This window comes from Scomber japonicus, chromosome 10 (assembly GCF_027409825.1).
Source record: "Scomber japonicus isolate fScoJap1 chromosome 10, fScoJap1.pri, whole genome shotgun sequence".
NCBI classification, from domain to species: domain Eukaryota; kingdom Metazoa; phylum Chordata; class Actinopteri; order Scombriformes; family Scombridae; genus Scomber; species Scomber japonicus.
The window spans coordinates 6,490,314-6,513,051 of NC_070587.1; the positions used below are offsets into that span (position 1 = coordinate 6,490,314).

Below are 22,738 nucleotides of genomic sequence, written 5' to 3' on the forward strand. Positions count from 1 at the left end.
CAATGGTTAACTGGTAGTTATGATAAAAATACAAGATAACCTTATTAAACTTTCCTCTGGTACAGCATGACGTCACCACTGAAGATTTTTAGGAAGTGATCATTTTATGGGACCTTTAAACTAGTGAAAAGTTGGACATCACAAGACAAGTGTTTCATTTTTACAAACTGTGCTGGTGACTTTCTGTCCTTGTGGGCATGTGGATTTTGTAATCATACGACTGTAAATAAAAAATGAATTACTTTTGACTCATAACTGCTGTATTTTCAGCTGTGATTAAATGTTGCACTGTTGCTTTGATATTAAATTCTCGTATTCCAAATTTATACCAAATGAAAAGTCATCTCAGTGAAAGTCCTTTGATGACTTATTTGTAGATAATATAGCAGCATAAGCCGAACATGTTACTGAGAGCACACTATATTACCTTTCTAAGACTTTGTTGTGGGGGTTAAACATTAACTGGATGTCTCAGTTGTACTTTGGACCTCGTTTAAACCAGTTCATGCGGCACAGATAAATCACTTTGACAGGTCAAACATTAATCTTCACACAGTGGCCGCATATTCTTAATTTTAGGTGTTGTTTTAAGAGATGAAATTTTAAAAATGCAGGCTAGAATAATTGTGCTCAGTTAAAACTTTTGTTGTGGCTCAGTCTTAAACCACTACTAGAGGTGATAACCACTAGAACACAAGTGTCAAGATGCTTTTGTGTTGCAAGATATAGTAGATAGGAAAGCTGGCAGAGAAGAGTCAATTATCATAACTGATCCTTTGTTATTTGTGTATGTGTTTTTTTTCCTATTCTGAAAATTTTTATCTTGGATAATTTACAAATGAAGAAAGGCAAATGTTATCTTTCACACGTTTAATATTTATTATAAACTGATTTGATGCAACACCTCAACAATATAAGTCATCTTATTTCACAAGTGCAATAAATGTGTGATAAAATGTGTTAAAATAGAAATACTACCTTTTTTCAGCAGCTAACATGACTACTCTATTACTGTGCAGTTCATCATCTATTAGATTCTATGTCAATTATAAGGCTTCCAGTACTTCCCTTTACATTTGAGGGTCTACAGGTTTGATCTTGATGTAGATGCCATTGAGTGAACGAAGCACCAGTCTAGGAATTATTTTGGGTTTCCTAGTGGGGTCCTCCATCAGGTGATATTTCTTTAGTGTGAGGGCTAGCACCACTTTCATCTCATTCATGGCAAAGTTCTGACCAATGCAGTTCCTAAAGATGACAACGTGAGACACAATACCAATATGAGGATAAATAAAATACTTTTGAGCAATAACAAAAGAGGACAGTTACGTGATTAGAGTGAGACATGCAGCAGATGGACATAGTTATATGGATCATTTTAATTCAGAGGTAAAAAGTAAGGTTGTTTTGAGATCAAAGACATCAAATCCACAGCATGATCAGAATTGCTCTTGCACACATCCATATTGTAGACGAACGTGAACAAAAAAACAACCCAAGAAACTAATGTCTTTGTCCAATGAGCAACTGATGAACAAGCAATAAGCTTCACCAAATTAGTCTTTACTGCACAGCTACTGTAGAGTATTTCCTATATGCTGTCCATAAACACCAGCATACAGTATTTTTTCTTACTATTAAACTTCATAGAAAATCATTAGGAGTAGTTTTAATACACTAATCCATCTCAGCCTCAACATGTTTGCATTGTAGCATGAATGAGACTGTCAATTAAAAGACCATACACATTAACAAGCTGATTCATGAAGAGATACACATTTATCACTTAGAACTAAGACCTGCTTATTAAAATCCTAAATCCAAAATTTAAGTCTGGTACTGTTTGTAGGTTGAATATTAGATGGAAATAAAACTAACTGAAATACTAACTAACTGAAATATAATTTGCATTAATACATGGGTTAATCCAGGGTCACACTGAGTTCATCCTGTCTCTTATTTACTCTAACCCTTCATAAAAACAGTTTTTTATTGTGTTGTTAAAAGAGGGCCAGTGCTAGGTTACACATCCACAAAGTGTAGACTTTTGTTAGATTAATGAGTAGGCAGGGAGTAGCTGTAAACGGAGAACTGTTCCAAGTGACAGTCACACGGTGTCAGGTGCGGACATACCTCGGCCCGGCAGAGAATGGCACAAATGCATGTGGTGACCTTGTGGAAGTATTCTCTGGTAGGAAACGAAGTGGGTCAAAGACCTATGATGACACAGGATGGAAAAAACAAAACATCAGTGTGGTGTACTTATCACACAGGTGTCTGTGTTGTAAAGCATCCAGACAGTCAAGACAGGAATCAGACAGTTTCTATATGTACACTAATTAATTATCTTGTCACTTCCATTATTTGACATATTTCATGTTGAAGCAGAACTCTGGTTTGGCATAGAATAAGGAGCAATACTTTGTTATTGATTTTAATATTGTGTTATATTCACCATGTAGTGAGTGGTCAGAATGAAATCAGCACCCTATAGTGACACGCTCCAATTTACCACCAGATAATAAACCTTCACTTACGTCAGGATTTTCCCAGACTGTTTCATTCCTGTGAAGTGCAAACACACTTGTTCCAACAAGAGAACCTGGGGAAAAAGGAAATAAAGTTTTGATGCAGGCTTGTGCTGGTACTATAAACATTAATATAATAAAGCTCTGGCTACCCTTTAACAAATAGCGGTGCACTGGTGGATGAGTCATTACAAAACCCTGCTTAGCAGCCAGACTTAGTTCAAACCCACAGAAGATCATCTTAAATCTGAACAGACATTACAACATTTCCTCTGATAAAAGAAATGCAAGGCTGAGTCTGGTCTAGTATGGTGCACATCAAGAATGTTTCTGATTGATGTTTCCATTTGACATAAAGTATAATGCTGTGGAATAAGATGATTTCAACATCTCGGAAACAAAGGGGATGATTTGCATGTTAACGGGTTAATGTGTGCTGCAAACTGGGTAAGGGTCATAGGTCCATTATGGAAAAACAACACCAACAGAAGATAGAAGTTAATTTTTTTTTCCCTAGTAGGGTAAAATGTATTATATAAGCAAAAGTGGGCTCTCTTATGAACTTCCCAAAACCTGAGACATCTTCACTCAATTCTTTTACAATTAGACACAAATACGTGACTGACCTTCCGGCAAAGTCCTTCCATCAAAAAAGGTTATGGGTTTGGTTATTTTTCTGGACATTCCTGGCACAGGAGGGTAAAGACGGAGGGATTCTTTTATGCACATTGTGGTGTAGGGAATCTTACTGAGATCCTCCCTAAAAAAGACACAATGTTAATCATCAGTATTTTAAACCATTGGGTGGAGGGCCTTAAAAGTCACACAAACCAGCTGCTGACTTGCTATTCTTTGTAAGGTGACCATGGGTGACTTGAAAGGCGCCATCAAATAAAATGTATTATTATTTTATTATTATATGGCGATGTAATCCAACCATTCCATAGTGTCCTTGCCATCCAGGGCTTGAATGATTTCCTCTCTACAAATCTTCTGGTGTTCAGGGTAGCAGGCCAGACAGTAGAGGATGAAAGAGATGCCACTGGCTGTGGTGTCGTGACCCTCAAACATGAATGTGTCCACCTCTGCTCGTATATCTTCATCTGATAGACCCTGCTGCTTCTCATCCTGACGTTAAAATAAAACGGCAAAAAATGATTTATTACTACTATTATAGACTATATTCCTAATAAAATAGATATAAAAATAGAATATACAATAAACACATGGCAGTCAGCTTTGTGTTAAGTATTGGAAGTCATGGAGGTAGCACGTGTGCGTTCCCTCAGAGGGTGGAGTTAGCAGTTACAAGGGAAGTGGACGTTCCAAACTGTGATATAACAGTGGACACTGGATGAGAGGGCAGCCGACAAGCCAACACAAACACAGTATATTTGGACAGCGGGGAGAACATAAACAGAGTTGAGGATGTAACACAACAAATAACCCCCCCCCCCCTCCCAGTCTGTGTTCTACATGCCAGAAGTCATTTTTTTCTGAAATTATAGCCTGAATGAAATCAACTACATGCAGCCTTGATATTATCCCCACTATGTGTCCTAAAGAAGTTACTGACACAGGTGAGCCCAGTGTTTTATTGAGTATTAATAGCTCCTTAGTAAAAGGTATTCTTCCAATATTTTTTAAACATGCTGTGGTCCAACCTCTTTTAAAGAAACCCAACCTCGATCCATCTGTTCTTAAAAATTTTAGGGCAATATCTAAACCTCCATTTTTATCAGAAAGTTTTAGAAAGACAACCAATGACCTCCTTTAAGCAGCCAACAGGGGGGCGAGTGCAGTTTTAATTTGTTTTAGATCTAAGTGTATCAAGTGTTCAAACTGGTCTTAACAGATGACTTCACATCACCCTGACAGTCCTGGCTTCCTTCCACTGTCTTCCTGTTCAATTTAGAATTGATTTTTAAGATTTTACTGATCACTTATAATAGCAATTTTGTCTGGCTCCAAGTTACATGATGGATATGTTGGCCCCATAGCAAGTATACAGCCTTTGATCCTCAGGTGGGACCCTGTCCTGAAGTCGAGGCATAAATCTATAGGTGACTGTGCTTTGTCCATCAGGGCCCCTTAGCTTTGGAACGACCTGCCTGAGAAGATAAGGCTCACAGAATCAATGACTTCTCTTAAATAACTTCTTAAAACCCATTTTTACAGACTTGCTTTTATGCAATGTCATCTTTATACCGTCTTGTCATCTTGTGTCTTTTTGTCTTGTCTTTACTGTGTTTTAGAGTCTTTTGCCTTAATGTTACCATCATTTTGTGGTGCATTTGCCTTACTGATTGGCTCTCTATTGATTTATAGCTTTCTGAGTACCCTGCTTTTATTTCATCTGCCAAAGCACATTGTCAACTCTGTTTTAAAAAGTGCTTTATGAATAAAGTAATTATTACAAATATTATTATTATGTCTCTCATGTGTGATTTATCAATGGTAAACCCCAGTGCACTTCAGTTAAAGAGGTGTTAGTTGCCCACTCTGTACTCTGTAATTATATTTATATTACAAATTGTTATTCAGCCCATACAGTGACTAGTGTTAAAGGTAAATAAATTTGAACATTGCCCTCATCCGCACACTTTTCTTTGATCTGAAGAGACTCAATCTCACACAAGAAATGATGTCTTGCTATGTTTACAATATTTATCAGACATTTTAAAGAAACAGCCTAATCTTTTGTGCTGTTGTCTGGTATGAAGACCTTAACATGACCAGGCTTACATAGGAATGTTTACAGCCAGCAGAAGCTTGCAGAAAGCCAACACTGTCCTAGATTTGAAGATTGTGCTTCAGGCTGCTGCTCAAGTATACTTTTTAAGAGGACAAAATGCACAAAAACCCTTTGTGCCAGTGGTCATTGATATGCTGAACATCGGATAGCTTATGCACATGAATAACAGACCTCTCTGCTTGTTTTTGCCACTTGCACGTTATTTGCACTTTATGCTACCTCATCTATCATATGATGTCAGGTTTTACACATTATTGTATTTAATTATTTATCTATCTCAAAGTTTGTCATTTTCTATTACTCTACATTTATGAGTAGCTGTCCCTTTTTGTTAGTGTAGTTTTAAACCCTGGTTACACATCAAACTTTTACCCTTTACAGGACAATAACCGATCACTGTGACCTTAAAATGCTGTGTGCCTTTGTGTTGGCTGCATATTTGTGTGCTTTCGTGAGTTTTTGGCTGTCTGCTATTTTACGGCTGTTATTGGGTGGTGTTCTTAATCATAGTTATTCTCATGAATCATCAGATTTGTGTAGTTTTGTGAATATTACATAACATACTCTTGCAACGAGAAGTATGTCCAGGAAGTCCAGATGTCTCTTGGCCTGTATGTGGTCCAGCTCCTTCTCTGCCTTTAGTGCTGCTTTTCTCTTTCTTATGACTTCCTCTTCAACAAACAAGATAATGGATGAGTTTTGTAGACTAACTCTTAAAATGCAACAATGTATAAAATGTTAGCCATTTATACTAGAAGCTCATTGTATGGGCACACTATATTGACATTTTGGTTCATCAGATTGTGTTACCTGTGTGGCTGTGAGCCACCTTGCATGCTTTCCTGTATCTGAATCCATGTGGGCTGAGGTAGAAAATCAGGTCATTGTGGTATGGAAATGTCCTGAACCGCAGGTTAATCAGATCACTGAGCTCATACACTGCTTTGATGTATGCATTTGTTCCGCTGCAATGAGAATGTAACATTTGTCCATTAAACAGATTTCTTCCACTCATAATTCTCAGCAAAGGAAGTAACTGGACATATGTGGTCGAACATTAAATCATCAGTGGTGGGAAGAAAGTTTCTATAAACTGACCTCTCGGTTTGACAGTGGCTGTCGTGGCTGAATGCACACTTCATGATGCTGTCCAGTGTCATGAGGCTCACGTGTTCAAACAATTCAAATGAGTTGCTGGTGTTTGAGTGACTTTCCCATTTGTCCTGGCAACAGTAAGAGAGCAGATGTGAAATGTGAAATCTGTACAAGAGATGGAAAAAACTCAACACAACACACCAATTACACCACCCAACTCTGAAAACAAATATGTAATCTGGACAGTCTCAGCCTATGTTTTTATCATTACTTAATCATTTCATTTTGTATTTGCTTATAATGAATTATGATTTAAACACCTATACATTTTCATTTACATACCAACATAGTTTTAGCAGAATCGGACATCAGTTTTACGTATGGTTTCAAGACATCATAATGGAAACCTGGAGTCAAAAGCCTTCTATGACGAAACCACTTCTGACCTTTTGACACCAATAAACCTTCCCCTGGAGACAGAAACAGACAGTGATTGTGCAGAGGAGGAAACTCTATAATAAGCGTTGCATAAACTGTAGGAGAAAGGCAAAAGGTGTCTTACCAATCCAAGATTCAATAAACTTATATGCAAAATCATCTTTTGGCTCTGTAAGGTAACAAACAAATAAAAAATAGTGATATATCGACTTTTGGTTGTAAAAGTGAGGCACAATGGCATTTTATGAAGCACTGAATTGGTTACACTGATATAAACGTGTATCATTAAAGATAAAAACAGTCACTCATATACACCTGTTGATGCCAGTATTGTCTTCACATAATCTGGATGGTGAATGTTGAGGAAACAAACAACGGGACCAAACATCAGTGGGAAGGCATAAGGATACTGCTTTCCCCATTTTACCAATTTGTCCAAGTCAGTCCCATCCTGTTTAAACTGAAAGGGAAATTTCAGCATTTGTAAGCTTGAGCAAACCTCTCAACCCTGCAGCCTGCATGCTTTGTAAATGAATCATTGGCATGGAGAAGCTGTTTGCTTAAATCATGTTTAACAACTGCGTGTCTCTATTGAGGAACAGTAATTTCTTTTTTTTAAAGTAGCAAAACCATGACATAAAAACACTCATGTCTTGCCTTAATTTTAGTCTTATAAGATTGTTGCATGTTTCATATGTAATAGCATTAGGCTATATTAATCTGTAAAGTAAAGAGGCCAGACAAATGTAGTTGAGTATAAAGTAACTTCAACTTCATAAATAACTTCAATTTCATAAATGAAAATACTCAAAGTATCTTAACTTAAGAGTAGTACTTGGACCAATTTACAACAAAGCCCCCACATAGATAGTGTTAGGGAGTAACTAGTTACATGTAACAGCATTATTTAATTACAAAATACATGTAACTGTAATCCGTTACAGTTATTGAGAAAAAAATGTGCATTTAAATTACAGTTACTTTGGAAAATGTTGATGATTACAAAGGGTGTTACATCTGAAGACAGACCTTTAAGAAGAGAATAAAAGAGAATAAAAATATTGTTACTGAATACTGATATTACTGTTTTTAGTTATTTGAAAGCAATTAAAAATATATATTTTTGTAAATAAATCATGACCTGGGCTTAAATGGTGTCACAGTACAAATTAAAGCCATGCCAGACTTTTTCCATAAAATATATCTATTTTATATTCCAAAATCTACATGAACTAATAAATACATTTTCAAATGAGAGATACATATTGCTTTATACATCATGCAAGTATCCATGAAAAACACCTGAAATTTGATGTTGGTGGGCTTATTGGGTATTCTTAATTTAACCTAACAGTTGAAAACATTCAAGTTCACAAATTACATAACTCTGGTTAAGTAATACACTACTTATATTACCTTTTAAATACGGTAACTAGTAATCTGTCTACAATATTTCCAAAGTAACCTTCCCAACCCTGCAGACTGCAGCATAACATAAACTGTGCACAAAGTGGTTGCTACGTTACTGCTGTGGTGCATGGCTCACATCCATAACATGTCCCAGGAGCCAGTGTCCCGGTGGTCCCGTGAAAGCTGCAAAATCTCGAATCGCATCTCTTCTTTGGCGGAGCGCAATGAACAACTTGTAGACAACGGCAACGAGACAAAGTAGACCAAACAAATGATGCACGTGAAGCCAGCCCGACCGAAATGGCACTAGCGCTTCAGCGAAAACCATCCCGGTGCTCTTTGTCTCGCGGGAGATATATGACAGTGGAGAAAGTGTCCCACCGGATGATGAACACGGAGGTGAAGGAAGCAATCGCACCACTAGTTGAGTATGACGTAATGGGCGCTGCCCCCGGCCTGCCTATCAAATGATGACTTCACGTGTTGACGGAAATATCGGATGTTTGAAAAGAACGTGGTAGGCTATGTTGGATTGAGAAAGTTCAGAGTCAGAATCAGGGACGGATCTAGGAGTTGGGTCAACATGGGGGGCTCAGCCTAGAGCACTCAGGGCCAGGGCCTTTTATTGTTGTATTTAGATGGTTCACAGGTGCAGAATTAATTTTTACTGCATTATACGACTACTGCAAACATCATTAGTAGTAGAAGTAGTAGTAGATTCCTGTCTCCACTAATATTATTTTCAATGTTGATTGATTGTCAAGGCAGATGGCTGCCCACCTAGAGCCCAGTCCTGCATGAGGTTTCTTCCTGTTTTGGGGAGTGTTTCCTTGCCGCTGTCGCCAAGTGCTTGCTCATGTAGGAATGTTGAATCTCTTTAAATTAAATTAAAGTGTACGGTCTGGATCTGCTCTATGTGAAAAGTGCCTTGAGATGACTTTTGTTGTGATTTGGTGCTATATAAATAAAGATTGATTGATTGATAGTAGTGATTATTTTGGTCCTTATGAACTATTTTCCAAAAATAATGCACATGAATAAAAATTCAATTTTTAACTAAAAAGTAAGTAAGTAAGATTGGGAGTAAGATTGGAATATACATTTACATACAGGAATCCTCCCCTTGAATCTTGAAGTCGGTAGATTTAAAAACTTTCTTGAAGATGAAAGGTTATGTGAATTATATAATAACTCAAAGAAGTTGAAAATGAATCACATTTTCTTTTATACTGTCCCTTGTATGATGAACTGAGAACTCTAATATTTACTGAAATGTCTGCTAAAAACCCAGAAATGTCCTGGTGCTCTGCTGATGATAGAATGGATTGGCTGTTTAACTTTAATGTCTTTCAGTTTGCTAAATATGTATCTGAAGCCTGGAAAAAGCGTCTGGATGGTTTATATGTTTATGTCTGTTATATGTCTAATGTCTGTTATCTGGTTTTCATTTGTTATTATTTGTCCCTTTGTTTGTTTTAGGGTCATGTAAGCCCATTTGGGCTGGACACTTCTGGTGCATGACACGTTAATAAACAAAAATCAATCAATCAATCAATCATAATAATAACCATTAAAATATATGTGATCAATAGTTTTGCATATTAACTATTGTAATGGGAATTCTTATTATTCATCTTGTCTGATGACCATGACATGAAATGCTGATTTAGTGAACATCATTGAACTTTTACTGAACATCATGTATGTTATAATCTATTGATTAACTATTGTCCTGATTGTATACATGTTATGCCTATCGTGCTAACATTGTTCTGATGATAGAACAAGATCATCCTTTCTGTGATAATGTATTGATCTGACTGTTTCCTCTGCTCCGGGCTCGCTGTGCCATCTCACGCTTGAGACAGCAAGGAGTCCGTCTGCAGACGACTGAATAAACTAGAGAAAGACAACGTACCGGCTTTGTGCTTCTTGATAATAAATATTGCCAGAACACTATTAACAATTTGTCTCAATTTGTGTCAATTTGTGTCAATTTGTCTCAACCCACACACACACACACACACACACACACACACACACACACACACATTACTCACTTTATTAAGTTTTAGTATTTTTTCAGGTGAGAAAGTAACCATTTCGATTCCCAATATGTGGTGAGTTTATCCAAATAATAACTAATGGAACATTTGGATCTCTATGATCTGATGAACTGATTAATTTATTCATGACTCCATAGCACTTTGATATCTTGATGATGCCATAGCACAGATTCACTGTAAACAGTTAGCTTTACATTACATTCATTGTGTGCTATTTCTATAAGTGTTGGGGTGATATGTTTGGGGGGAAGGTGTTGGATGAAGGGGGGACTATTGTTTTGTAACAGGTGGCCAAATCTGACATATTTCACATTTAAGGTACCCTAGTCAATCTAGAAATTGAAGAGACAAAAGCAAACAATATGTAGCCCTCATAGCACACTGACAACAGGAAGACAACTGATACATATCTAAATTAAAGTTCTGGTAGTCAAATATGAGTCATGCTGATTCATATTTTTCATGTCATGTGAATTTTTCCATTGTTGAACTTTCCACGAGTTGTTTGTCAGTTTCTGTTAACCTAAATAATCTTTGAATCTTCAGTGTAATCAGTTTTACATCTGAGCACATCAACATATCTTTCATCAATTAAAATAAGATCGTCATTGCAATAAATTTCAATTTAAGCTTGGTAGGTGAGAGATTAATTTATTTCTTTTTCTAGATGTGCTATAATGTGCTTATTATCTCATATATGTATAAACAGCATAGAGTATGCATAAACAGGAAGCAGAAACTGGTTGACACCTTTATGAAAGAAATAAGACTTTTGGCATACAGCAAGCACTGTCTCACGCCTTTGCAAATGTAATGATGATGTCACACCATCAGAAAAAGAGCGGGGGCAAAAGCCACGCTAAGTTTCCTCTGCACTGGCTGTTGGACCACTTCCGATGTTTCAACAATAGTTTAGTTGTGATGCTTTATCTAAAACCTTCTTATGTGATGTAGAGTCTCTGATTTGTGTTTTGATGAGCAGAAATAGTATGATAATAGAGGTGATGTTTCTGCTAGTTTCACTTTTGTCTTCATTTCTGCAGCGATAAAACTGTCTCTACCACAATGGAAAAAGGATTGATTTTTCTCTTGATTATTTGTAACTCACCCACGTTTACCTCAGGAAAAAGTAAGTACCTGACTAAATCACTGATATTTTAAGAAGATTGCTGTTGTTTGTGAATACATTATTCATATTTTTCATTTTTCAAGCCACTATAAGTGTGTAACGGAAACTGATATTTTAACAGACCTTCAGTTCACGCTGGGATGTTCAGCTGTGATACCTTGCCAACATAAGAGAGGAGATTCAGACGTTTTCAAATGGTTTTACCAGAAAGATAGGCAATCTAAACAAATCAAGATATTTATTGAAGGAAAGGGGGAGGCTCCACGCCACGACGACAGCTGGAAGAGCAAAATTACTGTTAGGTCCAACGGTTCCTTGGTCATTAATTCTTTTACAGAGGATAATCAAGGCCTGTACGGGTGTGATATTTGTCATCAAGACAACTGCGAGCCTAAAATGTCTACAGTGGATAAAGGTCAGAATTATTGTTATAGTCATGATTAGTTCTCTTAAAATGGAATCATTGATATTTTAATATCAACTTGCTCATCGTCTATTCAAATAAAGAATATATCATTTCTTCTTCAGAAATTATAAATGAAACTTCTGAGACAGTCTGCGTTACGGCAGGCGGCAGTTTCACACATGCATGTCATAGTGAATCTACAAAATGGACTTTTCAAAGAAGTAACACAACCACTCTCCAGAACTCAGTACAAGGACCTGAGACAAACTTTATAACATCCAATAAGTCTATACACATTGTAAATGTCAAAAGAGAAGATGCTGGGAAATATACCTGCTGGACGAGTAAATGTAACGGACACAAACAGAAGCTACTTACTATCAACTTGTGTGTTATCACAGGTGAGATATCAACAAACACATACATTGTTTTATGTCCATATTAAATTATTTAACTCACAATTGTTTTTTTGTTTTGTTTTGTTTTGACATTACAGTCCAGCAGAATGAGGATTCATTCGTTTCTTGTGATGTGATGTGTGACATGGAATTGAAAAACATCAAATCAAATGGCAGATTAAATGTGGAGACAGACACAGTAGATCCATGTGGATCTTTAAATTGCAGTGTAAAGCAGATGTTTGATGGATACAGTACAGTTAACAGCACCCATGAACCATCAATAAATTTAAACAAAACCACAGGTGGGTGTTTTACTGTATCTCTCTTAAAGGAGTTTGTGAATTGAATCAAAGGAATATCAATTCACATATTGTTGATTTTACAGGTCCTCATACAGTGCATCGAAATCTGACAGCAATCATTTGTGGAACATCAGCAGGGATTGCATGTCTCATCTTAGTGGCACTTTTAATTTACTGCTTAAAACTGCGATTACCGGCAGGTAGAGTATGCAGCTCTTTGTCTTATTGAAACTTCCTGTTTATTGCTTGTTCAGTGGTCTCCTGCCTTTGATCAGTGTCGCAGAAGTTGAAACACATTTCTGGGCTCGACTAGGCAAGTTCATGTGTTTGTTTCTCTTTCTATGTCTCTAAAGATTCTTGTGATGGTTCTCCGGGTTGTGGTGCAGGTGAAGAGGTAAGTGTTAGACAATCTACCATGCAGCAATGAACAACTGGCATGTGTGTTGTTTCTATCAAGTAATGTAAATTCATACCTGTGATTACAGGAGGAAGAGGACGCTTCAGTGGTTTATTCATCAATTATCATCAGAAGACCTGCAAAGACAACAAACTATCAAATGACTCTTAATGATTGTCTATACAGTGAAATAAATGTGTAAAAAAAGAGTTTGGCCTGATGATTAAGTAGTTAATCGCCAAAGAATAACCTGTGTTTTATGTTAAAAAGAAAAAAGTTTGTGATGTCACCTACATGGATCTGAAGGTAAGGTTTGGTTGTTTTATTGACTGAATGACCCATAAGTCATTATGTAATTTTTAAAGGGTTCTTATACTTACTTACACTTGATCTTTGCAATGCTGGTCTATTTTACATTAAAACTACATTTCAGAGGGGAACATATACTTTTTTACACCCCTGCATTTAGTCAGCTTGTTATTAGTTGTTTTTATTAGTTATTAAACATATTTTACACTACTCAACTCTTGTTAAAAAGTTAGAAATAAATGTACCTAAAGTAACAACAACATTAAAATGCTGCATATGGACAGTGGGGGAAAGTAATTAAGTACATTTTACTCAAGTCTTTTCTCACCTTTCCTCTTCACCCTGTATACAGCAGACTTCAGATACTCCACGGACAGTTGTCACCTCCAGAAGTTCTCTGCTGACACCGCCATTGTGGGTTGTGTGTCAGACGGGAACAACTGTGAGTACAGGAAAGTCATCATGGACTTTGTCGACTGGTGTGAGCAGAACCACCTAGTAAACGCCAGCAAGACAAGGGAGATGGTGGATGACTTCCGGTGAACAATCACGGACTTGACACTGAGAGAGTGAGGACATACAAGTACCTGGGTGTCCACCTTAACAATAATCTGGACTGGTCAAATAACACTGACTCTATTTACAAGAAGGATCAGTGTTGTTTACACCTGCTAAGGGGGCTTGCATCTTTTGGTGTGTGCAGGCTACTGCTGAGAACCTTCTTTGACTCTGTGGTGGCATCTGTGGTCTCTTAGTGGTCTCTTATGCAGTGGTGTGTTCGTTAGGGGCATGTTCTGAGTGGGATAAGAACAGACTCAACAGACTGATAAAAAGAGCTTGTTCAGTCTGTGGCTTCCCCCTGGACTCCATAGAGGTGGTGGTAGAGAGGAGGGTTTTGACCAAACTGTTCACCATAAATGGACAACACCTCCCACCCTGTGCATCAGACTGTGAGGGCCTTAAGCAGCTCCATCCACAAAAGACTCATACACCCTGTGTATGAAGAAGCACTTCCGCAGATCTTTCATTCCCACTGCAGTCAGACTGTACAATGCTGCACTGTAATTTGCATGTTTAGGTCCTTTTTTAGTTTTTAATTTTAAATTAAATGTTATTATTGTTGTATACATATTTTTTGTTTTTTTAATGTTTTTTTTGTCATATCCCTATGACCTTTTGAGCTGCTATAACGATTAATTTCCCACACTGTGGGATCAATAAATGTATTTTTAATACATTTAATAATCTAATGCAATGTAATAAAAATGTTACCCATTGCACCATCTAGTGGTGTCTCAGCTGCTATCTGTATGTGCATGTCTGTGTGAGTGTGTGTGCGTGTGTGTGTGTGCGTGCGTATGCGTGCGTGCGTGTGTGTGTGTGTGTGTGTGTGTGTGTGTGTGTGTGTGTGTGTGTGTGTGTGCGTGCATGTCTGTGTTTAACAGTTGGAAAGCACAACAGTGTTACCCCCTTGCCCCATTGCACCATCAAGTGGTGTCTCAACCGCTATGTATAGGTGCATGTCTGTGCATGTGCATGTGCATGTCTGTGTGTGTAAAATGTACCAATAATATGTTATAATGTTGTAATAATACGAATAATAATAACTATGAATAAGAATAGTAAGAATAATAATAAACTTTAATTATAGAACACTTTTCAAAGTCAAAAAAGGTTTCAAAAGGCAGCAAACTACACAAATCATGAAATAATTGCATTATAAAACAGAATAAATCAAAACAATTTGAACAGGAAACAACAATCTATACAGCACATTATAGTGTAGTATCCAAATGGTCTTTGTGAACATGATGATGTCACACCATCAGAAAAAGAGCGGGGGCAAAAGCCACACTAAGTTTCCTCTACACTGGCTGTTGGACCACTTCCGATGTTTCAACAATAGTTTAGTTGTGATGCTTTATCTAAAACCTTCTTATGTGATGTAGAGTCTCTGATCTGTGTTTTGAAGAGCAGAAATAGTGTGATAATAGAGGTGATCTGCCAGTTTCACTTTTGTCTTCATTTGTGCAGCGATAAAACTGTTTCTACCACAATGGAAAAAGGATTGATTTTTCTCTTGATTATTTGTAACTCACCCACGTTTACCTCAGGAAAAAGTAAGTAACTGACTAAATCACTGATATTGTAAAAAGGTTGCTGTTGTTTGTGAATACATTATTCATATTTTTCATTTTTCAAGCCACTATAAGTGTGTAACGGAAACTGATATTTTAACAGACCTTCAGTTCACGCTGGGATGTCCAGCTGTGATACCTTGCCAACATAAGAGAGGAGATTCAGACGTTTTCAGATGGTTTTACAAGAAAGATATAGGTTCTAAAAAAATCCAGATATGTGTTGAAGGAAAAGGGGGGACTCTACGCCACAACGCCAGTTGGAAGGACAAAATTACTGTTAGGTCCAACGGTTCCTTGGTCATTAAGTCTTTTACAGAGGATAATCAAGGCCTGTACTGGTGTGATATTTGTCATCAAGACAACTGCGAGCCTAAAATGTCTACAGTCACCATTATGGATAAAGGTCAGAATTATTGTTATAGTCATGATTAGTTCTCTTAAAATGGAATCATTAATATATATATATATATACTTGCTCATCATCTATTCAAATAAAGAATATATCTTTTCTTCTTCAGAAATTATAAATGAAACTTCTGAGACTGTCTACGTTACGGCAGGCAGCAGTTTCACACATGTATGTCATAGTAAATTTACAAAATGGACTTTTCAAGCAAGCAACAGAGTTCTCCAGAACTCAGTACAAGGACCTGAGACAAACTTTATAACATCCAATAAGTCTATACACATTGTGAATGCCAAAAGAGAAGATGCTGGGAAATATACCTGCTGGACGAGTAAATGTTACGGACACAAACAGAAGATACTTACTATCAACTTGTGTGTTATCACAGGTGAGAATACAACAAACACATACATTGTTTTATGTCAATATTAAATGATTTAACTCACAATTGTTTTTTTGTTTTGTTTTGTTTTGACATTACAGTCCAGCTGAATGAGGATTCATTCGTTTCTTGTGATATGATTTGTGACATGGAATTCAAAAACATCAAATCAAATGGCAGATTAAATGTGGAGACAGACACAGGGACTAAATCTGAGACTGTAGATCTATATGTGTCTTTAAATTGTGGTGTAAAGCAAAACAAAACCACAGGTGGGTGTTTTACTCTTAAAGGAGTTTGTGAATTGAATCAAAGGAATATCAGTTCACATATTGTTGATTTTACAGGTCCTCCTACAGTGCATAGAGATCTGACAGCAATCATTTGTGGAACATCAGCAGGGATGGCATGTCTCATCTTAGTGGCACTTTTAATTTACTGCTTAAGACTGCAATTACCGGCAGGTAGAGTATGCAACTCTTTGTCTTATTGAAACTTCCTGTTTATTGCTTGTTCAGTGGTCTCCTGCCTTTGATCAGTGTCGCAGAAGTTGAAACACATTTCTGGGCTCGACTAGGCAAGTTCATGTGTTTGTTTCTCTTTCTATGTCTCTAAAGATTTTTGGGATTGTTCTCTGCGTTGTGGTGCAGGTGAAGAGGTAATCTACCATGCAGCAATGAACAACTGGCATGTGTGTTGTTTCTATCAAGTAATGTAAATTCATACGTGTGATTACAGGAGGAAGAGGAGCCTTCAGTAGTTTATTCATCAATTATCATCAGAAGACCTGCAAAGACAACAAACTATCAAATGACTCTTAATGATTGTCTATACAGTGAAATAAATGTGTAAAAAAAGAGTTTGGCCTGATGATTAAGTAGTTAATTGCCAAAGAATAACCTGTGTTTTATGTTAAAAAGAAAAAAGTTTGTGATGTCACCTACATGGATCTGAAGGTAAGATTTGGTTGTTTTATTGACTGAATGACCCATAAGTCATTATGTAATTTTTAAAGGGTACTTACACTTGATCTTTGCAATGCTAGTCTATTTTACATTAAAACTACATTTCAGAGGGGAACATATACTTTTTTACACCCCTACATTTAGTCAGCTTGTTATTAGTAGTTTTTATTAGTTATTAAACATATTTTACACTACTCAACTCTTGTTAAAAAGTTAGAAATAAATGTACCTAAAGCAACTACAACATTAAAATGCTGCATATGGACAGTGGGGGAAAGTAATTAAGTACATTTTACTCAAGTCTTTTCTCACCTTTCCTCTTCACCCTGTATACAGCAGACTTCGGATACTCCACGGACAGTTGTCACCTCCAGAAGTTCTCTGATGACACCGCCATTGTGGGTTGTGTGTCAGACGGGAACAACTGTGAGTACAGGAAGGTCATCATGGACTTTGTCGACTGGTGTGAGCAGAACCACCTAGTAAACGCCAGCAAGACAAGGTAGATGGTTTATGACTTCCGGTGAACAATCACAGACTTGACACTGAGAGAGTGAGGACATACAAGTACCTGGGTGTCCACCTTAACAATAATCTGGACTGGTTAGATAACACTGACTCTATTTACAAGAAGGGTCAGTGTTGTTTACACCTGCTAAGGGGGCTTGCATCTTTTGGTGTGTGCAGGCCACTGCTGAGAACCTTCTTTGACTCTGTGGTGGCATCTGTGGTCTCTTAGTGGTCTCTTATGCAGTGGTGTGTTGGTTAGGGGCATGTTCTGAGTGGGATAAGAACAGACTCAACAGACTGATAAAAAGAGCTTGTTCAGTCTGTGGCTTCCCCCTGGACTCCATAGAGGTGGTGGTAGAGAGGAGGGTTTTGACCAAACTGTTCACCATAAATGGACAACACCTCCCACCCTCTGCATCAGACTGTGAGGGCCTTAAGCAGCTCCATCCACAAAAGACTCATACACCCTGTGTAAGAAGAAGAAGCACTTCCGCAGATCTTTCATTCCCACTGCAGTCAAACTGTACAATGCTGCACTGTAATTTGCATGTTTAGGTCCTTTTTTAGTTTTTAATTTTAAATTAAATGTTATTATTGTTGTATACATATGTTTTTTTAATGTTTTTTTGTCATATTCCTATGACCTTTTGAGCTGCTATAACGATTAATTTCCCCCACTGTGGGATCAATAAATGTATCTTTAATACATTTAATAATCTAATGCAATGTAATAAAAATGTTACCCATTGCACCATCTAGTGGTGTCTCAGCTGCTATCTGTATGTGCATGTCTGTGTGAGTGTGTGTGTGTGTGTGTGTGTGTGCGTGCATGTCTGTGTTTAACAGTTGGAAAGCACAACAGTGTTACCCCCTTGCCCCATTGCACCATCTAGTGGTGTCTCAACCGCTATGTACAGGTGCATGTCTGTGCATGTGCATGTGAATGTCTGTGTGTGTAAAATGTACCAATAATATGTTATAATGTTGTAATAATACGAATAATAATAACTATAAATAAGAATAGTAAGAATAATAATAAACTTTAATTATAGAACACTTTTCAAAGTCAAAAAAAGTTTCAAAAGGCAGCAAACTACACAAATCATGAAATAATTGCATTATAAAAGAGAATAAATCAATTTGAACAGGAAACAACAATCTATACAGCACATTATAGTGTAGCATCCAAATGGTCTTTGTGAACATGATGATGTCACACCATCAGAAAAAGAGCGGGGGCAAAAGCCACACTAAGTTTCCTCTACACTGGCTGTTGGACCACTTCCGATGTTTCAACAATAGTTTAGTTGTGATGCTTTATCTAAAACCTTCTTATGTGATGTAGAGTCTCTGATCTGTGTTTTGAAGAGCAGAAATAGTGTGATAATAGAGGTGATCTGCCAGCTTCACTTTTGTCTTCATTTGTGCAGCGATAAAACTGTCTCTACCACAATGGAAAAAGGATTGATTTTTCTCTTGATTATTTGTAACTCACCCACGTTTACCTCAGGAAAAAGTAAGTAACTGACTAAATCACTGATATTGTAAAAAGGTTGCTGTTGTTTGTGAATACATTATTCATATTTTTCATTTTTCAAGCCACTATAAGTGTGTAACGGAAACTGATATTTTAACAGAACTTCAGTTCACGCTGGGATGTTCAGCTGTGATACCTTGCCAACATAAGAGAGGAGATTCAGACATTTTCAAATGGTTTTACCAGAAAGATAGACGTTCTGAAAAAATCAAGATATTTATTGAAGGAAAGGGGGAGACTCCACGCTACGACGACAGCTGGAAGGACAAAATTACTGTTACGTCCAACGGTTCCTTGGTCATTAATTCTTTTACAGAGGATAATCAAGGCCTGTACTGGTGTGATATTTGTCATCAAGACAACTGCGAGCATAAAATGTCTACACTCACCAAAGTGGATAAAGGTCAGAATTATTATTATAGACATGATTAGTTCTCTTAAAATGGAATCATTAAAATATCAACTTATCATCTATTCAAATAAAGAATATATCTTTTCTTCTTCAGAAATTATAAATGAAACTTCTGAGACAGTCTGCGTTACGGCAGGCAGGAGTTTCACACATGTATGTCATAGTGAATCTACAAAATGGACTTTTCAAGCAAGTAACACAACCACTCTCCAGAACTCAGTACAAGGACCTGAGACAAACTTTATAACATCCAATAAGTCTATACACATTGTGAAAGTCAAAAGAGAAGATGCTGGGAAATATACCTGCTGGACGAGTAAATGTAACGGACACAGACAGAAGATACTGACTATCAACTTGTGTGTTATCACAGGTGAGAATACAACAAACACATACATTGTTTTATGTCCATATTAAATGATTTAACTCACAAATGTTTTTTTGTTTTGTTTTGTTTTGACATTACAGTCCAGCAGAATGAGGATTCATCCGTTTCTTGTGATATGATGTGTGACATGGAATTCAAAAACATCAAACCAAATGGCAGATTAAATGTGGAGACAGACACAGTAGATCCATATGGATCTTTAAATTGCAGTGAAAAGCAGATGTTTGATGGATACAGTACAGTTAACAGCACCCATGAACCATCAATTGTAAACAAAACCACAGGTGGGTGTTTTACTGTATCTGTCTTTAAGGAGTTTGTGAATTGAATCAAAAGGAATATCAATTCACATATTGTTGATTTTACAGGTCCTCCTACAGTACATGGAGATCTGACAGCAATCATTTGTGGAACATCAGCAGGGATTTCATGTCTCATCTTAGTGGCACTTTTAATTTACTGCTTAAGACTGCGATTACCGGCAGGTAGAGTATGCAACTCTTTGTCTTATTGAAACTTCCTGTTTATTGCTTGTTCAGTGGTCTGGGCTCAGCTAGGCAAGTTCATGTGTTTGTTTCTCTTTCTATGTCTCTAAAGATTTTTGTGATTGTTCTCCACGTTGTGGTGCAGGTGAAGAGGTAAGTGTTTGACAATCTACCATGCAGCAATGAACAATTGGCATGTGTGTTGTTTGTATCAAGTAATGTAAATTCATACGTGTGATTACAGGAGGAAGAGGAGGCTTCAGTGGTTTATTCACCAATTATCATCAGAAGACCTGCAAAGACAACAAACTATCAAATGACTCTTAATGATTGTCTATACAGTGAAATAAATGTGTAAAAAGAAAAAAAATGTTAAAAAGAAAAAGGTTTGTGATGTCACCTACATGGATCTGAAGGTAATGTTTGGTTGTTTTATTGACTGAATGACCCATAAGTCATTATGTAATTTTTAAAGGGTTCTTACATTTACTTGCACTTGATCTTTGCAATGCTAGCCTATTTTATATTTAATCTACATTTCAGAGGGAAAAAAAACTATTTTTTTACATTTTTTTTGTTATTTCAATTTATCTTGAATTGCTTTTATCTCTGTTAAATACAGTTTGTTTATTCTTTCTTTTTCTACATTGAAATGGTTTTTACTCATCAAATTGTCTTGATTTATTCTCTTTTATAATGCAATTATTTCATGATTTGTGTAGTTTGCTGCCTTTTGAAACTTTTTTTGACTTTGAAAAGTGTGCTATTATTAAAGTTTATTATTATTCTTACTATTCTTATTCATAGTTGTTCTTATTCGTATTATTACTACATTATAACATATTATTGGTAAATTTTACACACACACAGACATGCACATGCACAGACATGCACCTATACATAGCAGTTGAGACACCACTAGATGCCACTAGACTGCGATGGGGCAAGGGGGTAACATTGTTGTGCTTTCCAGCTGCTAAACACACACATGCACGCACGCACGCACGCACACACACACACACACACACACACACACACACACACACACACACACACACACACACACTATAATGTGCTGTATAGATTGTTGTTTCCTGTTCAAATTGTTTTGATTTATTCTCTTTTATAATGCAATTATTTCATGATTTGTGTAGTTTGCTGCCTTTGAAGCTTTTACTTTGAAAAGTGTTCTATAAATAAAGTTTATTATTATTCTTACTATTCTTATTCAGATTGTTATTCTTATTTGTATTAATACTACATTATAACATATTATTGGTCAATTTTACTCAAGTACTGTAGTTTTTGAGGTGCTTTACTTCAATATTTCCACTTTATGGTAATATACTTCTACCCCTCTAAATTTTATGAGGAAATATTAGGCTATACTTTGATGCCAGCACATTTACATGATGAAGCCAAGTTATAATAATATTACAAATAGCCTACAGATTAAAAAAAGTATATAAAATATGTCTGTCTTTATAGATTTAACCATGCAAGAGTGTCTGAAGTAGTTAAAACCAGCTCCACCTTAACCTCGCTTGCTATAGAAAAAATAATATAATTGATAAATGATATATTAATAAATGCATAATGAGAACTTTTACTTTCAATAGTACATGTAGCCAGCTACTTGAGGAAACTCTTGTATGCAGGACTTCTACTCTAAATGAGATATATCTTTTAAACTGTGGTATTACTTAACTGTCACTGTTTGTCCATGCAGTAGCTGTCTATGTAATGCTGAATTCTTTGAATCAAGCCAGAGAAAGCATGAATTGAACAAAACAGACTAAACACATTCCTACTCTGTAGTAATTTGGTTTCTGCACTGTCCAGTATTATGTCACGTGTGCAATTGCAACTCATTCAAGAATAATAAAACAAGGCACTGAGGTCACACTCATTTGGGTCTCTGGCTCAAATAGGCAAACTGGGTAAAACAATACATAATTAAAAAAAAAAAGTCATACAAGCAGCTAAAAAAGGAAACACTTTTTACATATTAAACTTTAAAAATCAAAGAGGAATGACATTGTGTGGATGCATATCAGTAAAGTGTGACAAGGGAGTGGGGTAGTGTGAGAAACAGAAGGAAACAGAAAAGAGGAACTCGATTAAGAACAGGAAACAACAATCTATACAGCACATTATAGTGTAGCATCCAAATGGTCTTTGTGAACATGATCATTTACCAGAAACTGTGGAACATAATTTGACATATATTTGCACATTTTTATAATATATTTCAGATAGAAAGGACACGATGGAGG

General features: G+C 36.6%; 1 protein-coding gene across 1 annotated transcript; it reads right to left on the reverse strand.

Moving 5' to 3' along the window:
* Positions 1-52: 52 nt before the first annotated feature.
* Positions 53-8,624, reverse strand: LOC128367132 (cytochrome P450 4B1). Its single transcript, XM_053327949.1, has 12 exons — positions 8,363-8,624; positions 7,132-7,276; positions 6,941-6,985; positions 6,721-6,848; positions 6,382-6,506; positions 6,094-6,248; positions 5,848-5,954; positions 3,466-3,656; positions 3,155-3,288; positions 2,538-2,602; positions 2,134-2,216; positions 53-1,248 (listed from the first exon to the last, which is right to left on the reverse strand). The coding sequence occupies exons 1-12, from the start codon at positions 8,552-8,554 to the stop codon at positions 1,071-1,073; spliced, it is 1,548 nt and encodes a 515-aa protein (XP_053183924.1). The 5' UTR covers positions 8,555-8,624; the 3' UTR covers positions 53-1,070.
* Positions 8,625-22,738: the final 14,114 nt, after the last annotated feature.